The sequence below is a fragment of the Hipposideros armiger genome, unplaced genomic scaffold, assembly GCF_001890085.2.
Source record: "Hipposideros armiger isolate ML-2016 unplaced genomic scaffold, ASM189008v1 scaffold_875, whole genome shotgun sequence".
Classification (NCBI taxonomy): Eukaryota; Metazoa; Chordata; class Mammalia; order Chiroptera; family Hipposideridae; genus Hipposideros; species Hipposideros armiger.
The window spans coordinates 81765-102047 of NW_017732225.1; the positions used below are offsets into that span (position 1 = coordinate 81765).

The 20283-nt window shown below is 50.4% G+C and overlaps 3 protein-coding genes across 5 annotated transcripts in view; 2 read left to right on the top strand and 1 right to left on the bottom strand.

Annotated features, from left to right (window-relative positions):
* Positions 1–5153, top strand: part of GAL3ST4 (galactose-3-O-sulfotransferase 4) — a 5891-nt gene extending 738 nt beyond the window's left edge. Inside the window, exons 2-4 of the mRNA XM_019629953.1 lie at positions 667–965; positions 1134–1437; positions 3697–5153. Of these exons, the coding sequence (XP_019485498.1) occupies positions 841–965; positions 1134–1437; positions 3697–4728 (1461 nt within the window). The 5' untranslated portion in view covers positions 667–840 and the 3' untranslated portion in view covers positions 4729–5153. The remainder of the gene's footprint in view (positions 1–666; positions 966–1133; positions 1438–3696) is intronic.
* Positions 5154–5231: 78 nt separating this feature from the next.
* TRAPPC14 (trafficking protein particle complex subunit 14) lies at positions 5232–9718 on the top strand. The gene is made up of 11 exons (XM_019629952.1): positions 5232–6009; positions 6216–6311; positions 6417–6546; positions 6708–6794; positions 6955–7075; positions 7178–7325; positions 7461–7543; positions 7636–7799; positions 8284–8438; positions 8660–8853; positions 8966–9718. Exons 1-11 carry the CDS (start codon positions 5599–5601, stop codon positions 9117–9119), a joined length of 1743 nt encoding a protein of 580 aa, XP_019485497.1. The 5' UTR covers positions 5232–5598; the 3' UTR covers positions 9120–9718.
* Positions 9719–10010: 292 nt separating this feature from the next.
* Positions 10011–13403, bottom strand: LAMTOR4 (late endosomal/lysosomal adaptor, MAPK and MTOR activator 4). Of its 3 annotated transcripts, none has more exons than XM_019629955.1 (4): positions 13223–13403; positions 12611–12691; positions 10726–10843; positions 10011–10375 (listed from the first exon to the last, which is right to left on the bottom strand). In XM_019629955.1, the coding sequence occupies exons 1-4, from the start codon at positions 13223–13225 to the stop codon at positions 10329–10331; spliced, it is 249 nt and encodes an 82-aa protein (XP_019485500.1). In that variant the 5' UTR covers positions 13226–13403; the 3' UTR covers positions 10011–10328. The 3 variants fall into 3 exon arrangements, with proteins under 3 accessions (XP_019485500.1, XP_019485499.1, XP_019485501.1); XM_019629954.1 differs by having other exon boundaries at positions 10011–10358; positions 13223–13332; XM_019629956.1 differs by lacking the exon at positions 12611–12691 and having other exon boundaries at positions 10013–10358; positions 13223–13327.
* Positions 13404–20283: the final 6880 nt, after the last annotated feature.

Below are 20283 nucleotides of genomic sequence, written 5' to 3' on the forward strand. Positions count from 1 at the left end.
TCTCTCTCTCTCTCTCTCTCTCTCTCTCTCTCTCTCTCTCTCTCTCCCTCCCTCCCTCCCTCCCCCTAGCCCCACTCTCTCAATCTCTGGGTGCACTGATGGGGTTGGAAAGTGAGAACGGGGGTGTGTGGGGCTGTGTTGTGGGAACTGGGTTTTATAAATAACCCCACGTATCCCCCAGCCCCTTCCACACTGGGGACTGCCCTGTGCCAAGAGGGGAAAGAGATGCCTGAGTTTAGACCAGATGGCTCTTACTCATTACACTCACTCCTGTGGCCTCACCTCCCTTGGTTCATCTGACCCGCATTCTCTCATGGCTACCCATTTCAGCCTCCAAATGGGGCTCTTCACCCCGATTTATCAGAGAGGCTGATGAGGAAGTCAGTGGCCTGGTGATGTCCTCATCAGTGTCTTATGAGCACATTGGTCTGATCTTTTTTGCAGGGTCTCTGTCTTTCTCCCAGGGAGAAACTGTAGGTGGGGGTTGGGGGAGATAGAGGCTGACAGCAAAGGAGTAGTTGTGGGGCCACCTAGAATATATGTGTATAGAGAGCACACCCCTCTCACAGCCAGCCCCCTGCATGAATTAGGTCTCAGCTGCAGCAGCAGGAGAGAAGGCTCTACCCTCTCCTCAGACTCCCCTCCTTCCCCTCATTTCCCTTCTAGACGCTGACAGAGACAAAAATCTGCTAACTCAGGGGGCAGACTCAACCAGGGCTGCAAGCAGGCTTGGGGAATGACCCCTGATCTTGAACCTGCGCCTTCTGTGGCTGCACGGCTATCTCAAGCTGTCTCTGCCTCTGTGCCTGGCCATTGCCCTGTCACCTTTCCCTCTGCCACATGGGCCCTCTGTCTCCTACCAGGACCATGCGCCTCTGGGGGCCTCGGAGCCTGGGGGTGGCTCTGGGAGTCTTCATGACCATCGGATTTGCCCTCCAGCTCTGGGGGGGGCCCTTCCAGAGGAGGTGAGTTTCATCTTGTCCCAGCGCCCCATAGATGCCCCCCACTTGCTCCTCCCAATCCCACCTGGAGCTACGACTCCTGGGAACTCCACACCCTCTGTCCTTGCTCCACTAGACACCCATCCACCTTCTGGTGAGGGACAGGACACTTCCCCTCCTGTTTCTCCCCAGGCTACCTGGGCTGCAGCTCCGACAGCACTGGGTCCCATCCCCAGGGCCAGCTGTTCCATCCTGCCCTCCCCGGCAGCGACTGGTGTTCCTGAAGACGCACAAATCTGGGAGCAGCTCTGTATTAAGCCTGCTTCATCGCTATGGAGACCGACATGGGCTGCGTTTTGCCCTCCCTGCCCGCTACCAGTTCGGCTACCCAAGGCTTTTCCAGGCCTCTCGGGTCAAAGGCTACCACCCTCAGGGTGGAAGCACCCAGCCCCACTTTGACATCCTATGTCATCACATGAGGTTCAACCTGAAAGAGGTGAGAGGGTGTAGAGGGGGTGGGTGGGCTTGGAGAGAGAGGCATCAGGTCTGTGGACAAGACCATCAGGGGAGGAGGCCCCAGGCCTGGGGGTTCCCCAGGCATCATTTCACCCAAAATGCGCATTGGGACCACAAAGGTGAGGTTTACCGATCCCCTTTCCTCAGCTGTCCCTTCCTCAGTAGTTTCTGAGAGCTGAAGTCCTGCTCTCTCCCATCCGGAGCTTACTCAGTCTCCTTTCTTGACCAATTTATCCTGCTGGCGTCAGTGTCCTGCCAACTCTGAATACTGTCACACCCACCCACCCCAAACTCTCCCTTCAGATGCCCCTGGCCCTTCTTGGCCCCTTCCACTGGCACTACCAGGACCTCTGCTCAGCCATTGCCCTCTGACCCATCTCCTCTCACTCCCCTTACCATGTTTGCCAGATTTTGAGGATCAGGTATATGCCAAGCCCTAGCCCAACCCTGACACCCTTAAAGCCTCACTTCTAAAGGGGGAGATGGGTACATGCACTCACATGCTCATCTGTACACACACACAGGAACCTGAGAGCTCTCTGAGAAAGTCAATGTGCAAATGAAAACATACAGGGAAGGGACTTTTATTGAATACTTCTTGAGTGCTGGGTATTAATCTCACCATCATCTTGCCAGGAAGGCGTTGTAAGAGTTTCCATTATACAGATGAGGAAATAGAGCCTCAGAGAGGATAAGTGACTGGTATCTGTTAACTGGATTTAAACCCAGGCCTGTCTGCTCCAAAGTCAAAGCACCTTCTGTGGCAAGTGTGCATGTGTATGTTTGTATTTGGAACTGTGGGAAGAATATTCATCAAAAGAGGTGGGGCTTTCTGGAGAGGTAGGTTTTAACGGAAAGGGTGGACATGATTTTGTATTTAGTAAGGAGAACATCAGGCATACTTAAGAGGGAGCAAAATATCAGCAAAGATGGTGGTGGTGGTGGTGTGTGTAAGAGGGGAGTATGTATAGGAGGTAGAACTTCAGTGGGGGCTAAAGCACACTCCTGTTGAAGCTGGAGCTGGAGGAAGTGGCTGCGGAGCATGAGTGTGATCTAATGGTTAGCAAAGGGGCCACTGCTAGGAGTGAGGCGATGGCAACAGTCTTTGAGGGAGGTTTCTCTGGAGGTTAGGATAATGACCTTTGTTGTCACCACCATTCATTGAATACCTATCATCTTCCATCTATTTCCAGATTCTACAAGGTAAATGTTAACACAGATTTATAGATGGAGGAATGAAGTCTCTAAGTTCAGTAACCTGCCCAAAGTTACATAACTGGTAAATAGCTGAACTGGGATTTTATTCCAGGTCCGCCTGATGCCACAGACCATTCTCTGCACTGTTCTTCTCTGCCTTCAAAGAGACACACAGTTCACAGGCTCTGCCCTGCAGGCATGCCCATATTAGCAGATCAAATTGAAGGACATCATGTCAGGGAGTCAGGTTCAACGACAGGCGTCATGTTCAGAGGCAAAAACCCTTCCAGGAGCCCAGAAGCTGGTTTCTGACATGGATCTGCCTGGCTCAGCCCAATTCCTACATTCCTTCTTGCTAAGAAGTGTGATCAAATGTCCCAGGCCTCAGAGAAGCCCCTTACCAAGTGGCCTTGGCTCCCCACTGTCTAGTCCAGGGATGTCTTTTGCTCTCCAAGATGCCCAGGAACCCTAGAAGTGCCCTGTCCTTTAGCCATCTTGTGTTTGTCTGCCCACCTGACACCTATACCTGAGACATTATGGTTGCCCCCTTTCCTCCCTCTTTGCTGCCTGTGACCCACCTCCCACCCTCCCCAGGAGGCCTGAGGCCAGTTCCTTTCTTGGAGTTGTGATCAAGAGTCCCAAGGTAGGTACTTAATAGTTTTTTGTTGGAGAAATGAACACAAAGTTTGATTCCTAGAAGTTTTACTGACCAAGGCAGAGAAAAAGGCCCAAGGAAATAAATTCTCTAGGAGCTTCCTATGTTCCAGGTTCCTTTATCCCATGCAACCTCCATAATCAGCTGAGAGGAGGGTATGATTATCCCCATTTTGAAGATGAGCAAACTGTTCTCAGAGGCATTAAGTAACTGGCCCAAGATCTATCAGTTAGTGAAAGAAGATGGTGGTGGGTGGGGGGGTAAGGGTTCCTATTAGAGCTGCCAAGAGGAGGTCTGAGGAGGCTAGGGGATCTGTGGGCATTGGGCTTGCACTTAGTTTCTTCCTGGCCCAGTTATTTCTCCCTGTATGTTTTTCCTCCTCTGCAGGTTCTTCAGGTCATGCCTTCTGACAGCTTCTTCTTTTCCATTGTCCGAGACCCAGCAGCTCTGGCCCGCTCTGCCTTCTCCTACTATAAATCCACCTCATCAGCCTTCCGCAAAGCACCTTCCTTGGCTGCTTTCCTGGCCAATCCTCGAGCCTTCTACCGGCCTGGGGCCCGTGGGGACCACTACGCACGCAACTTGCTATGGTTTGACTTTGGCCTCCCTTTCCCCCCAGAGATGAGGACCAAGAGAGGAAATCCTCATCCCGCCAGAGACGCTAATCCCCCACAACTGCATGTCCTGCCTTCTGGTGCTGGCCCTCGAGTCCATACCCTGGATCCCAATGCTCTCTTCCATCCTGCTCCCACTGCTGCTGATGGTCACAGCCAAACAGCCAGCCCTACCACTTTAGATTTGGGGTCTTCATCCTTCATCCAATGGAGTCTGGCCTGGCTGGACTCTGTCTTTGACCTGGTCTTGGTGGCCGAGTACTTTGACGAGTCATTGGTTCTGTTGGCAGATGCCCTGTGCTGGGGTCTAGATGATGTGGTGGGCTTCATGCACAATGCCCAGGCTGGAAGTGAGCAGGGCAGAAGCGCTGTCAGCGATGGTGGACTGATGACTGAGAATAGGCAGCTGACTGCACGGGCCCGAGCCTGGAACAACCTGGACTGGGCTCTTTATGTTCACTTCAACCACAGTCTGTGGGCACGAATAAAGCAATATGGCCAGAACCGGCTGGAGAGTGCAGTGGCAGAGCTCCGGGCTCGCCGAGAGGCCCTGGCTAAACATTGTCTGGTGGGGGGTGAGGCTTTAGACCCCAAATACATCACTGACCTGCGGTTCCGCCCTTTCCAGTTTGGGTCAGGTAAGGTTTTGGGCTATGTACTTCAGAGTGGACTGAGCCTCCAAGACAGGGAGGAGTGTGAGCGCCTGGCCACCCCTGAGCTACAGTACAAAGACAAGCTAGATGCCAAGCAGTTCCCCCCAACAGTCACTCTGCCCCTCAAGACTTCAAGGCTACTCTCCCCCTAAACATTAGACCACTAAGTCTTAGCTTGAAAACGCAGCTAAGCTACAAGGACACAAGTGATGAATGTGGGGCAGCCAGATGACATTTCTGCTTCCTTCAGAAAGCAAGTCTGCTCCCTAGAGGACAAATGGAACTTTGCACGGATGTGGGCCCAAAGTCCTCCAAGCCTGTGCCAAGGAATCCAGTCATTCAGCAGCTAGCAGCAACCCCAACCAGCATTTTGCCCCTTCACCTTTCCAGTACCCTGGCAGGTCCGTGTAACACTCTCCAAGGCTCCCTGGAGGAGCAAACCATGGTGTATGCCAGAGCAAGTTTGGGATTCAGTGGATTGGAATAATGCGTCCATTTCTCTATGAAATATTTGTTACTGAGCTATGCTCATTTCACTATGAAATATTTGTTGAATGAATAAATAATTTCAAACTTGGACTTGCTTTATGTAGGGAGGAAAGGGGAGGGGATGGAGCATTTTCTTGGGAGAACCGGGGTTGGAGGGGGTGCTTTAATATCTCTTTTTTAGGAAGTCTGTCTGTAATGTCTCCTAAATCCTTCTTGCTGCAGCCTACCACCAGCCGAACCCCGCCCATCTCCTCCAGGGTCCGGTCATTCGCAAATTCCGGGGCCTCAGAGGCCACGCCCCTTCCGCTTCCGGATTTTCTCCAGTCATTCGGCCCCGCACCCGGTTCCGGCCCCGCGGGGCCTCGGTTCCGAGTTCATTGCGCCGGTTCCCGGATCCGGCGGGTCTCTTGGACCGACCCGGCCGCGCGCAGCCCCCGTCAGGTGTCGGGACTCCCCGGACCCACCCCAGCAGTCCCTCGCTCTCTGCCGCCCCGGCCCACTTCGTCCCCGGTCCGTGCAGTCCTCGCCGCCCCATGGAGTCCCAGTGCGACTACTCGATGTACTTCCCGGCTGTGCCGCTGCCGCCGCGCGCGGAGCTGGCGGGGGACCCAGGCCGGTACCGGACGCTGCCCCGGCGCAACCATCTCTACCTGGGGGAGACTGTCCGTTTCTTGCTGGTGCTGCGCTGCCGGGGCAGCGCGGGCTCCGGCGTCGGGGGTGGCCCAGGCTTGGGGTCCCGTGGGGCCTGGGCGGAACTGGCGACCGCACTGGCCGCCCTGGCCTCGGTCAGCGCCGGAGGCGGGGCGCCCGGTGGCGGTGGCTTTGGCGACCAGGATCCTGAACCTCCAGGGGGCGGGGATCCTGGCGGTGGGGGGTTGTTTCGAGGCTGCAGCCCCCTTCTCACCCACGGCCCGGGCCCTGCTACCTCAGGGGGAGCGACCACGGTGAGGAGCTGGGGTGACACGGCACAGGGCGGCGGGGAGGTTTGCTGGGCTCCTAAGACAGAGGAGAGGGACGCTGGAGGGAAACAGGAGGCAGATGACGGATGAAGAGAGGGGAGGGCAACCACGCACCGCAGATCTTAAAGGGAACGCGGCGGGCTGCCTTTCTCTTGACCTCTTCTCCTCTTTTCACCCCCCCCCCTCCCCAGCTGCCTGTGGAGGAACCAATCGTGTCCACAGATGAGGTCATCTTCCCACTCACTGTTTCACTGGATAGACTGCCCCCAGGGACACCTAAAGCCAAGGTAAGATTGGCAAGGGGTGGAGCTGTTGTCCTAATTCAGATGCTCTTTCTAAGGCTGGCTAGCTGTCTCTCCTTTCAACTATGGTCCTGTGTCCCCTTTGCTCAGATTGTAGTGACCGTGTGGAAACGGGAGGTTGAGGCACCAGAGGTCAGAGATCAAGGCTACCTGCGCTTGCTGCAGACCCGATCTCCTGGGGAGACCTTCCGGGGCGAGCAGAGCGCTTTCAAGGCCCAAGGTGGGGAGAAAATGCTAGTCTGGAACCTGGGGAACAGAGTGGAGGGGTGATCAATATCACCTGATCAAGTGCCTGATCTGAGAAGAGGAAGATTAGAACTGTGGGTTAGAGGTGAGGTCTGTGCCCAGCCTATCAGTTCTTGCCTCCGCCCTCTTCTGCAGTGAGCACCCTGCTGACTCTGCTGCCCCCTCCAGTTCTGAAATGCCGCCAGTTCACTGTGGCTGGAAAACACTTGACCGTTCTCAAGGGTGAGCATATCGGTGGCCCAGGTCTTGGGTAGCAGCAAGGGCATTGACTGGGAGGCAGTTATTCTGTGCAGGCTGGTAGGGATAGGTCCATTTTGGGGGGATTAAGGTGGGGTCTTATGGTCCAGATATTACTCTGAGCTGAGCTGGTTACCTCTGACAGTGCTGAACAGCTCGTCCCAAGAGGAAATTTCCATCCGGGATATCCGCATTCTCCCAAACTTCAATGCCAGTTATCTACCTGTCATGCCTGATGGCTCTGTGCTGCTGGTGGACAATGTCTGGTGAGGTCCTGGGGAGGGACAGCCTTTGAAGTGGTGGGGATGGGGGCAGGGCTGAGAGCTCTGGCATGGAAGATCCAGCTCTGTCCCCTTCTTTTGAGCTAGTCACCAATCTGGGGAGGTCTCCATGGGCTCCTTCTGTCGGCTCCCTGGTACCTCTGGCTGCTTCCCCTGCCCACTCAGTGCCCTGGAGGAACACAACTTCCTGTTTCAGCTGAGAGGGGGTGAGCAGCCACCTCCAGGGGGCAAGGAGGTAAGTAGAAGGGGCTGGTGTGTTCAAGGAAAAGGGTTAAGAAAAAGCAGTAGGAGGGAAAGGGCAGGGGGGTGACTAAAGATGAGAGGGGACAACCTCTGATACATGTGATGGTTTCCTTTGTCTGTTCCACAGGGCCTAGAAGTCCCCCTGATTGCTGTGGTTCAGTGGTCCACCCCGAAGCTGCCCTTCACACAGAGCATCTACACCCACTACCGGTGAGTATGTGGGAACCCCTGCGGCACCGTCCTGTTCACCTTTGTTTTGCAACTCACACACACATCCTGTTTTCCTCTCTCACTGCTTCTAGCCTGCCCAGCATCCGCCTGGACCGCCCGTGCTTTGTGATGACTGCTTCATGTGAGTCCCCTGTTCAGACCTACGAGCGTTTCACTGTCACCTACACGCTGCTTAACAATCTCCAAGACTTCCTTGCTGTGAGGCTCGTGTGGACCCCAGAGCACGCGCAGGCTGGTAGGTTGCTGCCAGGCTGTCCCAAAGAAGGGGAGGGGAAAGGAAGAAGTCATAGAGGTAGGTGACTTGTAGCAGGCTGCTTTGGCTCTGTACCTGGGTGGTCTCATGGCAGAATGATTTAAGGGCACTAACACTGGAGCTGGGCTCCCGGGTATGTTTGATTTCTACCTCTGCCATTTACTAGCTGTGTGGCCATGGGTAGGTTACTTAACCTCTCTGAGCTTCTGCTTTCTCATCTCTAAAATAGAAAAAATAATACTTCATGGGGTTATTATGGTGCATTCAAGATTTAATGTATGTGAAGTGGTTAGAATAGACCTCAGCTGACAGTCAATATTAGCTGTTATTTATAAAATAGGCAAAAGATATACTTAGATTATTCCACAGGGTGGCTTTGAAGATCAAAAGAGACTGTTCATGGAGGCCCTTTGTGAACTGAGGGACACTGTACAGATGTTTACTGGTTGCTCTTTCTGCCCCCCAGGAAAGCAGCTGTGTGAGGAGGAGCGCCGAGCCATGCAAGCTGCCCTAGACTCCATTGTCTGCCACACACCCCTCAACAACCTTGGCTTTTCCCGGAAGGGCAGTGTGCTCACCTTCAGTGTGGCCTTCCAGGCTCTAAGGACGGGGCTCTTTGAGGTGGGCTGGGGAGGGGTTGGGCGGTATGGTGGGTAGTTCAGAATGTCGACGTAGGAGGCGGCAGGGCCGCTAGCTTCTACAATGGGTGGTACTAAAAAGCCAGGCAGAGGGAAGGTAGAATTTAGATCCAACATTGGCCTGTCAAGGGGGAAGATGATTTGAAAGGAGGCCTGGGGCCTAGAACCTGAGTGGAAATGCTGATTGGTGTCTCTCCATCCCAGCTGAGCCAGCATATGAAACTGAAGCTGCAGTTTACTGCCAGCGTGTCCCACCCTCCGCCTGAGGCCCGGCCCCTCTCTCGCAAGAGCAGCCCCAGCAGCCCTGCTGTCCGGGACTTGGTAGAGAGGCACCAGGCTAGCCTGGGCCGCTCGCAGTCCTTCTCCCACCAACAGCCTTCCCGCAGCCACCTCATGAGGTATGGAACTTCGGGAGGGGTGCCACTGGACTCCATAGAGGCCAGAATTGGAGAGGAAGCAGGAAGGGGTCCTGAGGTCTAACCAGCGCCCAAAGCATCTGCCTTCCCCCAGGTCGGGCAGTGTGATGGAGCGCAGGGCCATCACACCCCCTGTGGCCTCCCCTGTTGGCCGCCCCCTCTACCTGCCCCCGGACAAGGCTGTGCTCTCTCTGGACAAGATTGCCAAGCGTGAGTGCAAGGTCCTGGTGGTGGAGCCCGTCAAGTAGCACCATGCTGACTCCTTTCCCTTACACTCCCAGAAACCCAGCGCCCCCAGAGGGGGTCCTCGCTCTAGGCTGTGCCTCCCCAAGGCTGCCTCCCACTGTGGGTGAGGAGGCCCCAACAGGCTGCCTGTCTGTGTCTGCGGATGAGGGAAGAAGCTGTGAAATGGGCGGGTATGGCTGCAGCACTATGCCAACAGTATTTCCTGAGGGAGGGCTGGCCCCTCCCCTTGGCCAGGGCAAGGGCTCCAAGAGCTCCCTTGCCCCCTGCCTTGTACCCTGGTTCTAAGTTTACAAACTGTCTTCTCATTCCTATTAAGTTTTCTTTCCCACCTTTGACATTCCCTCCCACCCACCCACCCACCCCAGGGCTGAGATTAGAGGGTGGTGATGGTAAAGGGACCCTGACAATGACCCTCCTGTATCAGGGGTGAGGGATGATATAGCTAGGTGGCCTCCTCCTGCTCCTCATGTTTACGTTTGCAGCCTGAAGCACTTTAAGTTGTGTGGGGTTTTTTCTTTTTTTTGTCTGTTCCAGTAACTTATTCTCCAACTACTGCTTCCAACTGAAATAAGACTATTAAATGCCTGTTCAGGAGGGAGAAGAATGTGGTTTGTGTGTTGGTGGCAGGAACAGAGACCTAGGGACTCAGAATGATTCCCTTCAGCATACGTACCAAATAGCTTCCCTCAGCTCCCTTCCCACTTTTTTTTTTTTCTTTTGGATTCCCAGTTTGATACGCCCAGAGATGGCTAGCTCCACCCCTCTGGGCTGAGATACATGAATTTTGACTTTCTCCCTAGAAAGTATAAGACATGGGGTGTAACCCCCTGCCACACACACACACACACACACACACACACACACACACACACACACACCAATACACACATCCCTGGCCCTGAGAATATCAGATTCATGTTTATTAGGAGGGAAGAAAGAAGGAGGTCCCCTTGTCCTCACTATCCTTAACACAGCACAGGGTCCTCAAGCCTCTGCCCTTCCAGGTTACAGGGGTGGGGCAGTGGGTGAACAGAAAGCCTTAGCTCAAGCAGCAGGCCAAGAAAAAGGTGGAAGAAGTTTGCATCTTCCTCATCACAGAGGCTCATGGACCCAATACACCTCTGCCCCTCGCCCTTGGCAGGCTCAGACATCAATGGGCTCCCGGCCTCGGTTCTGCCTCTTCACCACAAACACCCTCTGTCCTGACACAGTCACCAGCAGCGTGTGTTCTCCAAAGACCACTGGAGGGGAGACATACCTTCCCCCACCCGGGAGAAGGAAGGGAACACAGAGTTAGTGGAGTGCAGTGGCCTCCATCGGGTCACACACAAACTGGCTGGGACGAAAGCCAAAGAAATCTTATGGTTTCAAGGCTCAGAGATCTGAAGATGGAAGATCTCCATTCAATCCCCTTCCTTCTCTTGTTTTCTCATACTTCTGATGCAGTGTTGAATTCCGAAGGGAAGAAAGTGGCCAGAACCAGGGAACCCAAGGGGAGATGGTGGGAGGTGGTTAGGAGACAAGTGTTTTTTCCCTGAGGAGAGCACCCCACCTCTGGGAGCACCCCACTTCCTATCACCACTACCAGGGGCGGGGGTTAGGGCTCACCTGACAAGCGCTTGAAGGGTATGTTCATGCCATGGTGCAGCCGGAAACCACAGGCTGTACTGACCAGCTCAGAGATGGCACTGGCTGCCTGCTCATCATTCTCTAGATCCCCAGATGACTGGATGTAGATGGAGGAAAGAGGATGGCAGAAATTAGGGAACAGAATTGGGAATTACTAGGGAACAGTCACTCTGGCTCTAGCATTGGTATTCCCTCGCTCACCAGTTCCTGGCAACCCCCAGGTCACCCCAGTTTTGGAAAGACAAACCTAAAACTTGACTATGATGTTGCCCTTCTTGATGCCATCGCTTCTCATCCTTATACTGGGCTTCCCCGATGAGCAGTGACTCATCCATTTCTTTACTAACCATTCTTTCCTAATCCCTTGAAACTCGTTATCTCTCCCTGTCCCCACTTATTTGTAAAATCATATTCTGAGAATCAGTTCCCACCCACCACTGACTTGTTCAAGGCTGCTTGCTTTTCCTCAGTCTTCCCACTTGTTACCTTGTCTGCAGAATCTGAAACAAACATCCCCTTTGTCCTTGAACCCCTCCCTATTGCCTAGCCCTTGGGTAATGATGTGACAGTGGCCTGGGCTTCCTCTTTTCTGGTGACTGTTGCAACTTCTTCCTACCTCAATATGGGCCTCTCACTAGGTTAATTCAGTGCCCTTTGCTCCCTTGGACATTGTGTACCTCAGATTCCTCACCTGTAACTTGGAGACAACAGTACCTATCTTACGGGCTTGTGAGGGTTACGTGAGATAATACTGGCAAGATGCTTATAACAGTTACTAGCAATACATATTAACTGCTGTTATTCTATGTCAAACTCAATGTCTAAAGTCAAGCCATCAAAATTCCCCTTACCTCTCCCTTTCCCCAATCAACTTCCTTTAATAACTTCCTATTAAGGCACTATCATTCTGGGCTTGAGTTCAGTCTTACTGGATGGAAGTATCTCTAGTCATTACCAAGACATTTTTAGTCTTTAAATTCTTTTCTCTCCTTGCTCCTCATTGCCACCAGCTCAGTCTCATACCTAGATTTCCGTAGCAGCCTCTCTGCTTCTGAATCCTGCCCCTTCTGGCCCACCTTCACACTTAATAGAACAATCTTGCTCAACTATTTCATCAGCTCATGTTTCTGTTCAAATATCCTTCAAAGCTCCTTTTATCCTCAAGATTAACCCAAATGTGTTCACCTGGCCTTGAAAGTTCTCCACAAGGAGATCTTGCCTTACCATATCCTCTTCCCCCAAACCTTTCCAAATTCTTTTCAACACAAATCCACTATTTCAGACAGGCTGATGTCATACTCCCGCGATTACATCCTGTATACTCTCCTTTTCTGCCTGTTCACAACCATGGGCATCCTTTAAGCCCAGCTGAATTTTTACGTCCTCCAAGAAGGTTTTCTTGTCATAACACAAGTTAAAACACGAAGGGTTGAATCCTTCCATTTTCTGGACTCCTTCAGTAGTCTTTACTACTCTATTGCTTTCAACTTTTAACCTTAAGCCTTGTCTCTAGCTAGATTGAAAACTTCTAGAGAGCTAACCCTATATTGTATTATGGAATAAAATACAAACCTTCTTTAATAAATACCAAATAAAGACATATTCGAGAATAACCCAGGTAATAATAGTTATCAACAAACTTGTAGCCAATTGTCTGACTTTGGTAAAGTTGGTAAACCCTTTTACCCCAGTACAGTTACCACATTAAGATTCCAGAGATTAATTACTGAAATCTTACTATATGCCAGGTATAATACCAATAAAACGAAGAACAGCGGGAAATTCGGCTAAACTAGGCAATTTTAGAAGGTATCACAGGGCCATGTGTACTTGGGGGGGACCCCTTCCCTTGCCCAGAACGCACCGCCAGCACTGCGCCTTCACTCAGCACCAGGTAGCCGAGTTGATCTGGGATTCGCTCCAGCCCCTGGGTCAGTGCAGAAGTCTAGTGTGTAAAGATGCAATCAGGGATAAGCGTGCTAGGATGGCCCTCCATACTCTTCACTTGCAACCCAAGTCTCTCATGACAGTACTCCCCACCCCCAGGCCTTCTCTTTCCCCAGTCAGGGCTCTTCCAGACCCTCTTCCCTCTACATGGCCTTCGATACTCATCTTCCTGAATCTCCATCTTGTTTACCACCTCACCATCTGCCTCTGGGCTCCCTCGGTCTTTCAGATCCCACCTTTACTACCACCGGAGACCTTCGCAGCCCACTGGACCCTCTCTCTCTCGCCACCTCTCCAATTCCCCAAGTGGCCCACCCCTCGTCCGCAGACTGCTCCCCTGCCCCCCGTACACCCTCCCACAGATCCCTCCTCAGCTCTCTACGTCGCCACCCCTCCCATCTCCTGTCCCTCTCTGTCCCGGGGCGAAGAGGTGAGGACGGAGTGCGGGCCCAGGAACGGGTACTCAAAGAGATTGGGGAACAGGGACATGGAACCCCTAACGCGTACTCGCGCATGCGTCCCCACTCACCATCTCAGCCTTAGGTGCTGGGGAAGCTCCAGACGAGATAGGTAGCTTCCGGCTCCAGACCCAGGTCACGTGCTTCCACCAGGCTAGCTCCTCCTACCCTGCGCCGCCGGATTTTAGTCCTGCCCCCAGCATGTGGATTGGAGCTTGACTACGTCATCAGACTTAATCAGCCAGTGCGGAAAGCCAGTTCTCCGAGTCACAAGCGAACACCCATCTCCCGCCCCTCAGCCCCAGAGTGCGAGGAGGTAGCGAGAGTGTTGGCTTAGGGAAGGGCCTGAAGGGGCGGGGCCGGAGGGAGGAAGGCGGGCTGAGGCTGTGCGCCTGCGCGCCTAATACGTGTGGGAGGGGAACGGGCTTTGCTTGGGTGAGACGGCCCATGAATGTGACCACGAGAAGAGCCTAGAGTGAAGTGAAGTGAAGGCATGTGAAAAGCTTTTCAAATGCTACTCTTCTGCGTACTCCAGACAGCTCTCTTTAAGACAGGGATTTGTTTCCCCAAACGGTGTTTCCTGACAGGATTTTGTGAGGAACGGTTCAAGGGAAATTTGAGTATGCCGATAGGCAATACAGTTCAATACTGAATATTCTCTGCCAGGAAAAATTAGAAGCAATACTTTGGGGTTACTTTTTAATATCTGAGTGTCACATAGGAATTTTTGTTTTAATTTCTAAACCTGCTGCAATACTAATGTGACAGGTGGTGTTGGTGAGGTAAAATGAAAAACAATTCTAGAAATAAGTACATGGGGGAAGATGTGGAGAAATTGGAGTCAATATACATTGGTGATGGGAATGTACAATAAAATGGTTCAGCCGTAGTGGGAAACATCAGCTCCTGGAAAAGTCAAATAGGGAGTTACTGCATGGCTTAGCAATTCCACTCCTAGATATATACCTAAGAGAATTAAAAACATATATTCACATAATAACTGTACACAAATATAACAATTATTCATATTACCCCTGAAATGGAAACAACTAAAATATCCATAAACTGAAGAATGGGTAAATAAAATGTGGCATATCCATACAAAGGAATTTTATCTAGTTCTAAAAAAGGAATGAAGTACTGATCAAACAGTACAGTGAATGTTTAAATTTAAAAAAATTTATTACAGTAAAAGACACATTGCCATTAATCCCCCTCAAAATACTCCCCCTCGCCTCGGACATAATTATCCCATTGATCTCACCATTTTCTGAAGCAGTTCTGGAAGTCCTCTTTTGTGAGTGCCTTTACTTCATCCTCCATCATGACAACGCTCTGTTTCACACATCACTTCTGGGATGGCTATTTCTGCCAAATAAAAACATCGTGGTGTGTCCTCATCCTCCTTATTCACCAGATCTGGCACCATGTGACTTCTAGCTCTTCCCCAAAGTCAAAATGATCATGAAAGTAAACATTTTGAATCGATTCAGGACATTGGACATCAAGGCAGCCACGACAGTGCAACTAAAGATACTCACGAAAGAGGACTTCCAGAACTGCTTCAGAAAGTGGCAAGAACAATGGGATAAGTGTGTGAGAGGCAAGGGGGAGTATTTTGAGGGGGGAATAATGGCAATGTGTCTTTTACTGTAATAATTTTTTTATTTAAACATTCACTGTGTTGTTTGAGCACACTTCATACATGCTACAACATGGATAAACATTGAAAGCATACTAAGTGAAAGAAATCAGACACAAGGCCACATATTGTATGATTCTCTTCATGTGAAATGTCTAGACTAGGCAAATCCATAGAAACAGAAAGCAGATTAGTAGTTGCTAGGGACTAGAGGAGAGAGTAATGGGGAGTGACTGCTAATGAGTAGGGGATTTCTTTTTGGGTGACGAAAATGTTCTGAAATTATATAGGATGATGGTTGTACAACATTGTGAATGTAATAACAACAATTGAATTGTACACTTTAAAAAGTGAATTTTACTGTATGTGAAGCATATCTCAATAAAATAAAACTGTACTGTCTCTTGAGGAGAAAGCTAATTAGAGAAGATGGGTGCCATTTTTAAAGTGAAGTATGTTTATAATATAAAATTTAAACTGGAGGAGGAAGTAGGGAAAGAATTTTGTGGAGATGTTTAATTTGCAAAGACTTTCCTGGCCTTAAGATGTTGATGATAGTTTGTAGTATCATTTTTTTGCACTTACTGTTCAATATATTTTCATCCATGCACTCATTTAACCTTCATAATTAACCATCCTGTAATAGTATCCCCATTTTGCAGATGAGGAATTGGAAACTCGAGAGAGGTTGAGCCTTGTTCGTAGGAACACAGCTGACAAGTGACAGAGCCAGATTCCTAAGTTTGCTGAGCCTGATGCTTTTTCCATTGCTCCATGGGCCAACTACATTTATTTATTATTATTATTATTATTATTATTATTATTATTATTATTATTATTATTTAGCTGAGCCAAATTGTTGGCAGCTCAGCAGCATCTCAGCTCAGGCCAGCAATTGAACCGTCAACTCTGTTGCTCAGAGTTCACACTCTTGAGTGAGCTCTTAACCAACCGAGCCACCACTCGGCCGGCCCTATTATTATTTTTAAGCTACGTTTAATATTACCTCAGAACTTCTGCACTCATTTTTCTTTTTTTAAAAATTTTTTTATTTTTATTTTTTTTAATTGGGGAATTGGGGGATGGGAACAGCGCTGGGGAATTGGGGGAAGGGGAACACACAAGTTGCTGTCCTTTTGTTCTTCAGTCTAGTTGTGGAGGATGTTACTTCACTGGCCCAAGTTGGCACCATCATTGCGCTCTTCCCGGGCGAGGCAGATCAGTCGCCGGCTTCTGGACGGCTGCTCACGGCGGCTGCTGGCCGCTCACGCTGGCTGCTGGCTACACATGGTAGCCCATGGCAACCCACTGCAGCAGGGGCTGCAGCCTACGCCATCGTGGTCGACTCATGGCAGCCCAGCTCCAGGTTGAGCTGTTGTTCAGCATCTTAGCTGTAGAGGGCAGTGTCACTGGCCCTCATATGTGGGATCCGAACCAGGGCCCTCTGGAGTCCCAAGCCAGCTCTTAACCAACGCGCCACTTGGCCGGCCCCATGACATACATTTTTGTTTCCAAGGAGCTGTGAGGGAGAGGGTGAGCCAGACCATAAACAAATAAATAAATAAGAAAATAAATGTTCATTAGTGAGAAGTGCTATGAAGAAAAATAAAATGGAGTTCCATTTCCATTTACACTAAGTTGAAAAACATGAAAAACAAAATAATGTATTATTTCAGGAGATACATATGTGTATATATGTTAGGGATATATATCAAAATGATAAAGAAGATCAAGGGAATGATAAATAAAATTTCGAATAATGATTACTACTGGGATAGAGAGGGGGATGGGATAGGGAGAAGTACAAAGAATTTGAAATGTTGATAATTTCTATAGACTGAATGTTTGTGTCCCCCTTCAAATCCATATGTTGAAACGTAATCCCTGAAGTGATAATATTTGGAAGTGGGGACTTTGGGAGGTGATGAAGTCATGAGGATGGAGCCTTCATGAATGGGTTTAAAGTTCTTATAAAAGAGACCCCAGAGTCTTTTGCCCCTTCCATCATGTGAGCACACAGCAAAAAGATGGCAGTCTATGAACCAGGAAGTGGGCTCTCACCGAATCTGCTGTTGCCTTTATCTTGGACTTCCAAGCCTCCAGAACTGTGACAACTAAATGTTTGTTGTTTATATGCCTCCTAGTCTATGGATTCTGTTTTAGCAGTGTGAATGAGCTATGGCAGTAATATTCTATTTCTTAAGTTCTAAGTCTGTACACACACACACACACACACACACACACACACACACACACACACGCATGCACGCGCCACGAAGATCTGACAATTAAGTTCATGAATTCATCCTAGAAAAAGTGCTACATACCACATTGCTGAATATCACTATGGTCACCTTTGAAGTACTCCCCTTGGGAAGCTATGCACCAGTGCCTAGTCCACCCTTCAAAGCAATTTTGGAACTCTTTTTCTGGGATGGCCATCAGAGCTGTCATTGTGTTACCCTTGATGTCTTGAATTTCATCTAAATGTCTTCCTTTCAATATTTCCTTTATCTTCTGGTAAAGAAAGAAGTCATTGGGGACTAGATCAGGTGGTAGGGAGGATGTTTCAATACAGTTGTTTACTGGCTAAAAATTCCCTCACAGACAGTGTCGTGTGTGTTGGTGCATTGTCGTGATGCAAAAGCCATAAATTGCCAAAAAGTGCAGGCCGTCTAGCTTTTTCAGTACTTCCAAATAGTAAACTTGGTTAACTGTTTGTCCAGTTGGTACAAATTCATAATGAATAATCCCTCTGATATAAAAAAAGATTAGCAATATCATTGCTACAATTTCGCAAACTTAATTGTCACACAGCGCAGAAGCGTGCATGTGCGCGTCTACACACACACAAATAGAGGGTGCCAAAAATGTGTATACACACATTTTAAGAAAGGAAAAAACTGTATTAAAATTGTAATACAGAGGGCGGAGCTGAGATAGTGCTATGCCAACTGCCTCCCAGGATCACACCAAAATTGTCAATAATTTATACAACATTCAACCTCGGAAGTCATCTGAACACTAGATAAACAGAACTTCTAAACGAAGGACTTAAAGAAGAGGCCACGTCGAGACTGGTAGGAGGGACAGAGACGTGAGGCAGGCTGACTCTTGGCCCACAGAGAGAGGGCGAACCCTGTGAGGGATACCTCAGTGGCTGAGAGGCTTCTCCTGTTGGGGAGGGTCCCTCTGGCCCCACGGGAGCTCCCCAGTCCAGAGTTACTTTGCTGAGAAGAGGAATTCCATGATAGCTGGCAGTAGAAATTAGTGAGGACTCTCTTGGCTCAACTTGGTGGGGTGGACGGTGGCTAGAGAATCAATCACTCTCCTGTGGAGCCAGCACACAGACTCACTCGCTGGTGAGCACTCACCTGGTCCCTGGCGGAGGGAGTGGCTCCATAAGTGGGGTCCCAGGAGCCTGCAGGGAAGGACTGAACTGAGTGCCTCTGCGGGAGCTAGAGGTTTGGGGACCATTGATCCCCCTGTGTGGAGCTTGCACACAAGTAGCATACAGGAGGGCGCCATCTCTTCGGGGTTGGGCTCTCCCACAGAGGGTCAGATTCAGGACCGTATTGGTCTGGTGGAATCAGCACAGGTGTACGTGTGTGTGCACACATGAATGCTAACTTGGGTGCCCTCTCTCCGCACTGCTTATGCTGCGTAGCCAGGGTAGCGCCTGACTGTCAGGCATGCACTGGCTCCAACGGCTGCTCGTTGAGGTGCGGGTGCCCATGAGCTGCCTTGGGTCCCTGCTCTCCACACTGCATGTGTAGAGTTGCCAGAGTGGCGCCTGGCTGTCGGGCTGCTCTGCCTGATCTGCGGGCTGCTGATTGGGACAGGCTGAAACTGGGAGCTTTCCTGGAAGTGTTGGGCTGGGAGCTGTGCACCTGCATGATATGACCGGGTCTTTCCTGGTGAGTTTATGCGGGCTGGTTGCTGGTGCAGAAGTGCACATTGCTCTGACTTGGTGGGGACCACTGACCACACCCCATGGTGCCTTGAGGGCCTGTCTCACCCACCTAGAGCTGTGTTGCTGGGGGCACCCTGAGCCCCTGGTGCCTGACACCCACCTCCACAGGCCACAGAGGGTTTTTGCAGCAGTGGACAGCCCGCAGCAACCTGTGAGGATTTTTGGTGGTGAGGATGGCCCCAGAGCACACGGCAGCTAATTGCGGGAAGCTCATTGTGAGCCTGAGAGGGAGGCCAGTGCACGATGTGTTGGGCCCTTGCCCTTGCCCCCAACACAGCTGCTGCTGAGTCGCCCAGAGACTCTCACTTGCTGAGCAAGTGGTCTGCAGATTAAAGTGGGCAGAGAGCCTTTTTTTTTCTCTTTTCTTTGTTTTCCTCTTTTAAATTATTCTTTTTTCTTTTCTTTCTCTTTAATCTTTTTGTTCCTTTTTCTTCTTTTCTTTCATATGTTTTATTTTTGTTGTTGTTGTTTCTCAGTCTTGTTTGTCTGGTTAATGCTTTGGTTACTGTTTTTCTGTCTTGTTCTGTTGTATTTGTGTGTGTTTGTGTTTTTGTCTCTTTTACATATTTTTGTTTCTCCTGTCTGATCATTGTTTATCGTGTTTTTGTGGGGGTGTATTTGTTGTTTTGGTGTTGTTGGGTTGCCTTGCTTTGTTTTTGCTTTATGAAGTGGACGTGGACCTAGCACTGGTCCAGGAGCTGAGACTATACTGAATTTGTAGACACCACTGACCACAGCCTTTATGCACCTGTATCACCACCTAGTGCCAGGGGCACTTGGAGTGCCTGGGTGAATGGCTCCACTCCCACAAACTGTGGAAAGGTTTTTTTTCAACAGACGGTGGTTCACAGAGCACTGGGGTCATCTTGATGGTGTTCAGTGACCACAAACCTGCACCACAGCCACTTGGGAGCAGCTTTCGGGAATTGATGAGCATGAGGTAGAAGCTGACTGTAGTGCCCTTGGGACGCTATACAAGGGGGTCACAGGCTAGGTATTGGCATAAGACCTAAATCCACATTAATGTCTTAAAGACCACCAATCACATCTCATAACTCACTTGAACTCCATCCTGCCCAACTAGTGCCACATCACCAAGGGCACCCTCAACACGGGGTCAAATAGCCACACATGCTTCTAAAGAGTGCCTTTCAATATTTGGGCCATACCAGCATCTGACAGGTGGCAAGAGGCCTAGGGCTCCCTGCGCCTTTTGCTAAACTACCTCAGGACCAATACTGGTGGCAGCCAGCCTAAGTTCACACAGAGACCATCCTACATGACCCCAGGTCCAGCATGGGCAGCAGCCAACAGCATACAGCCTTGAGGCACCTACCAGGTAGCTACAGGACGTTAACAGACAGGTCTGAGTTGGAGCCCCGCCCAAGAGACACCAAACCCGGGTACTACCTGATTGAACCTACAAGCGGCATTCTCAAAGGAAATTTTCCACAGGCACAAGAGCCCACAGCAACCAAGCCTCCTCTGAAGGGATCAACCTCCACACAGCAGCTCAT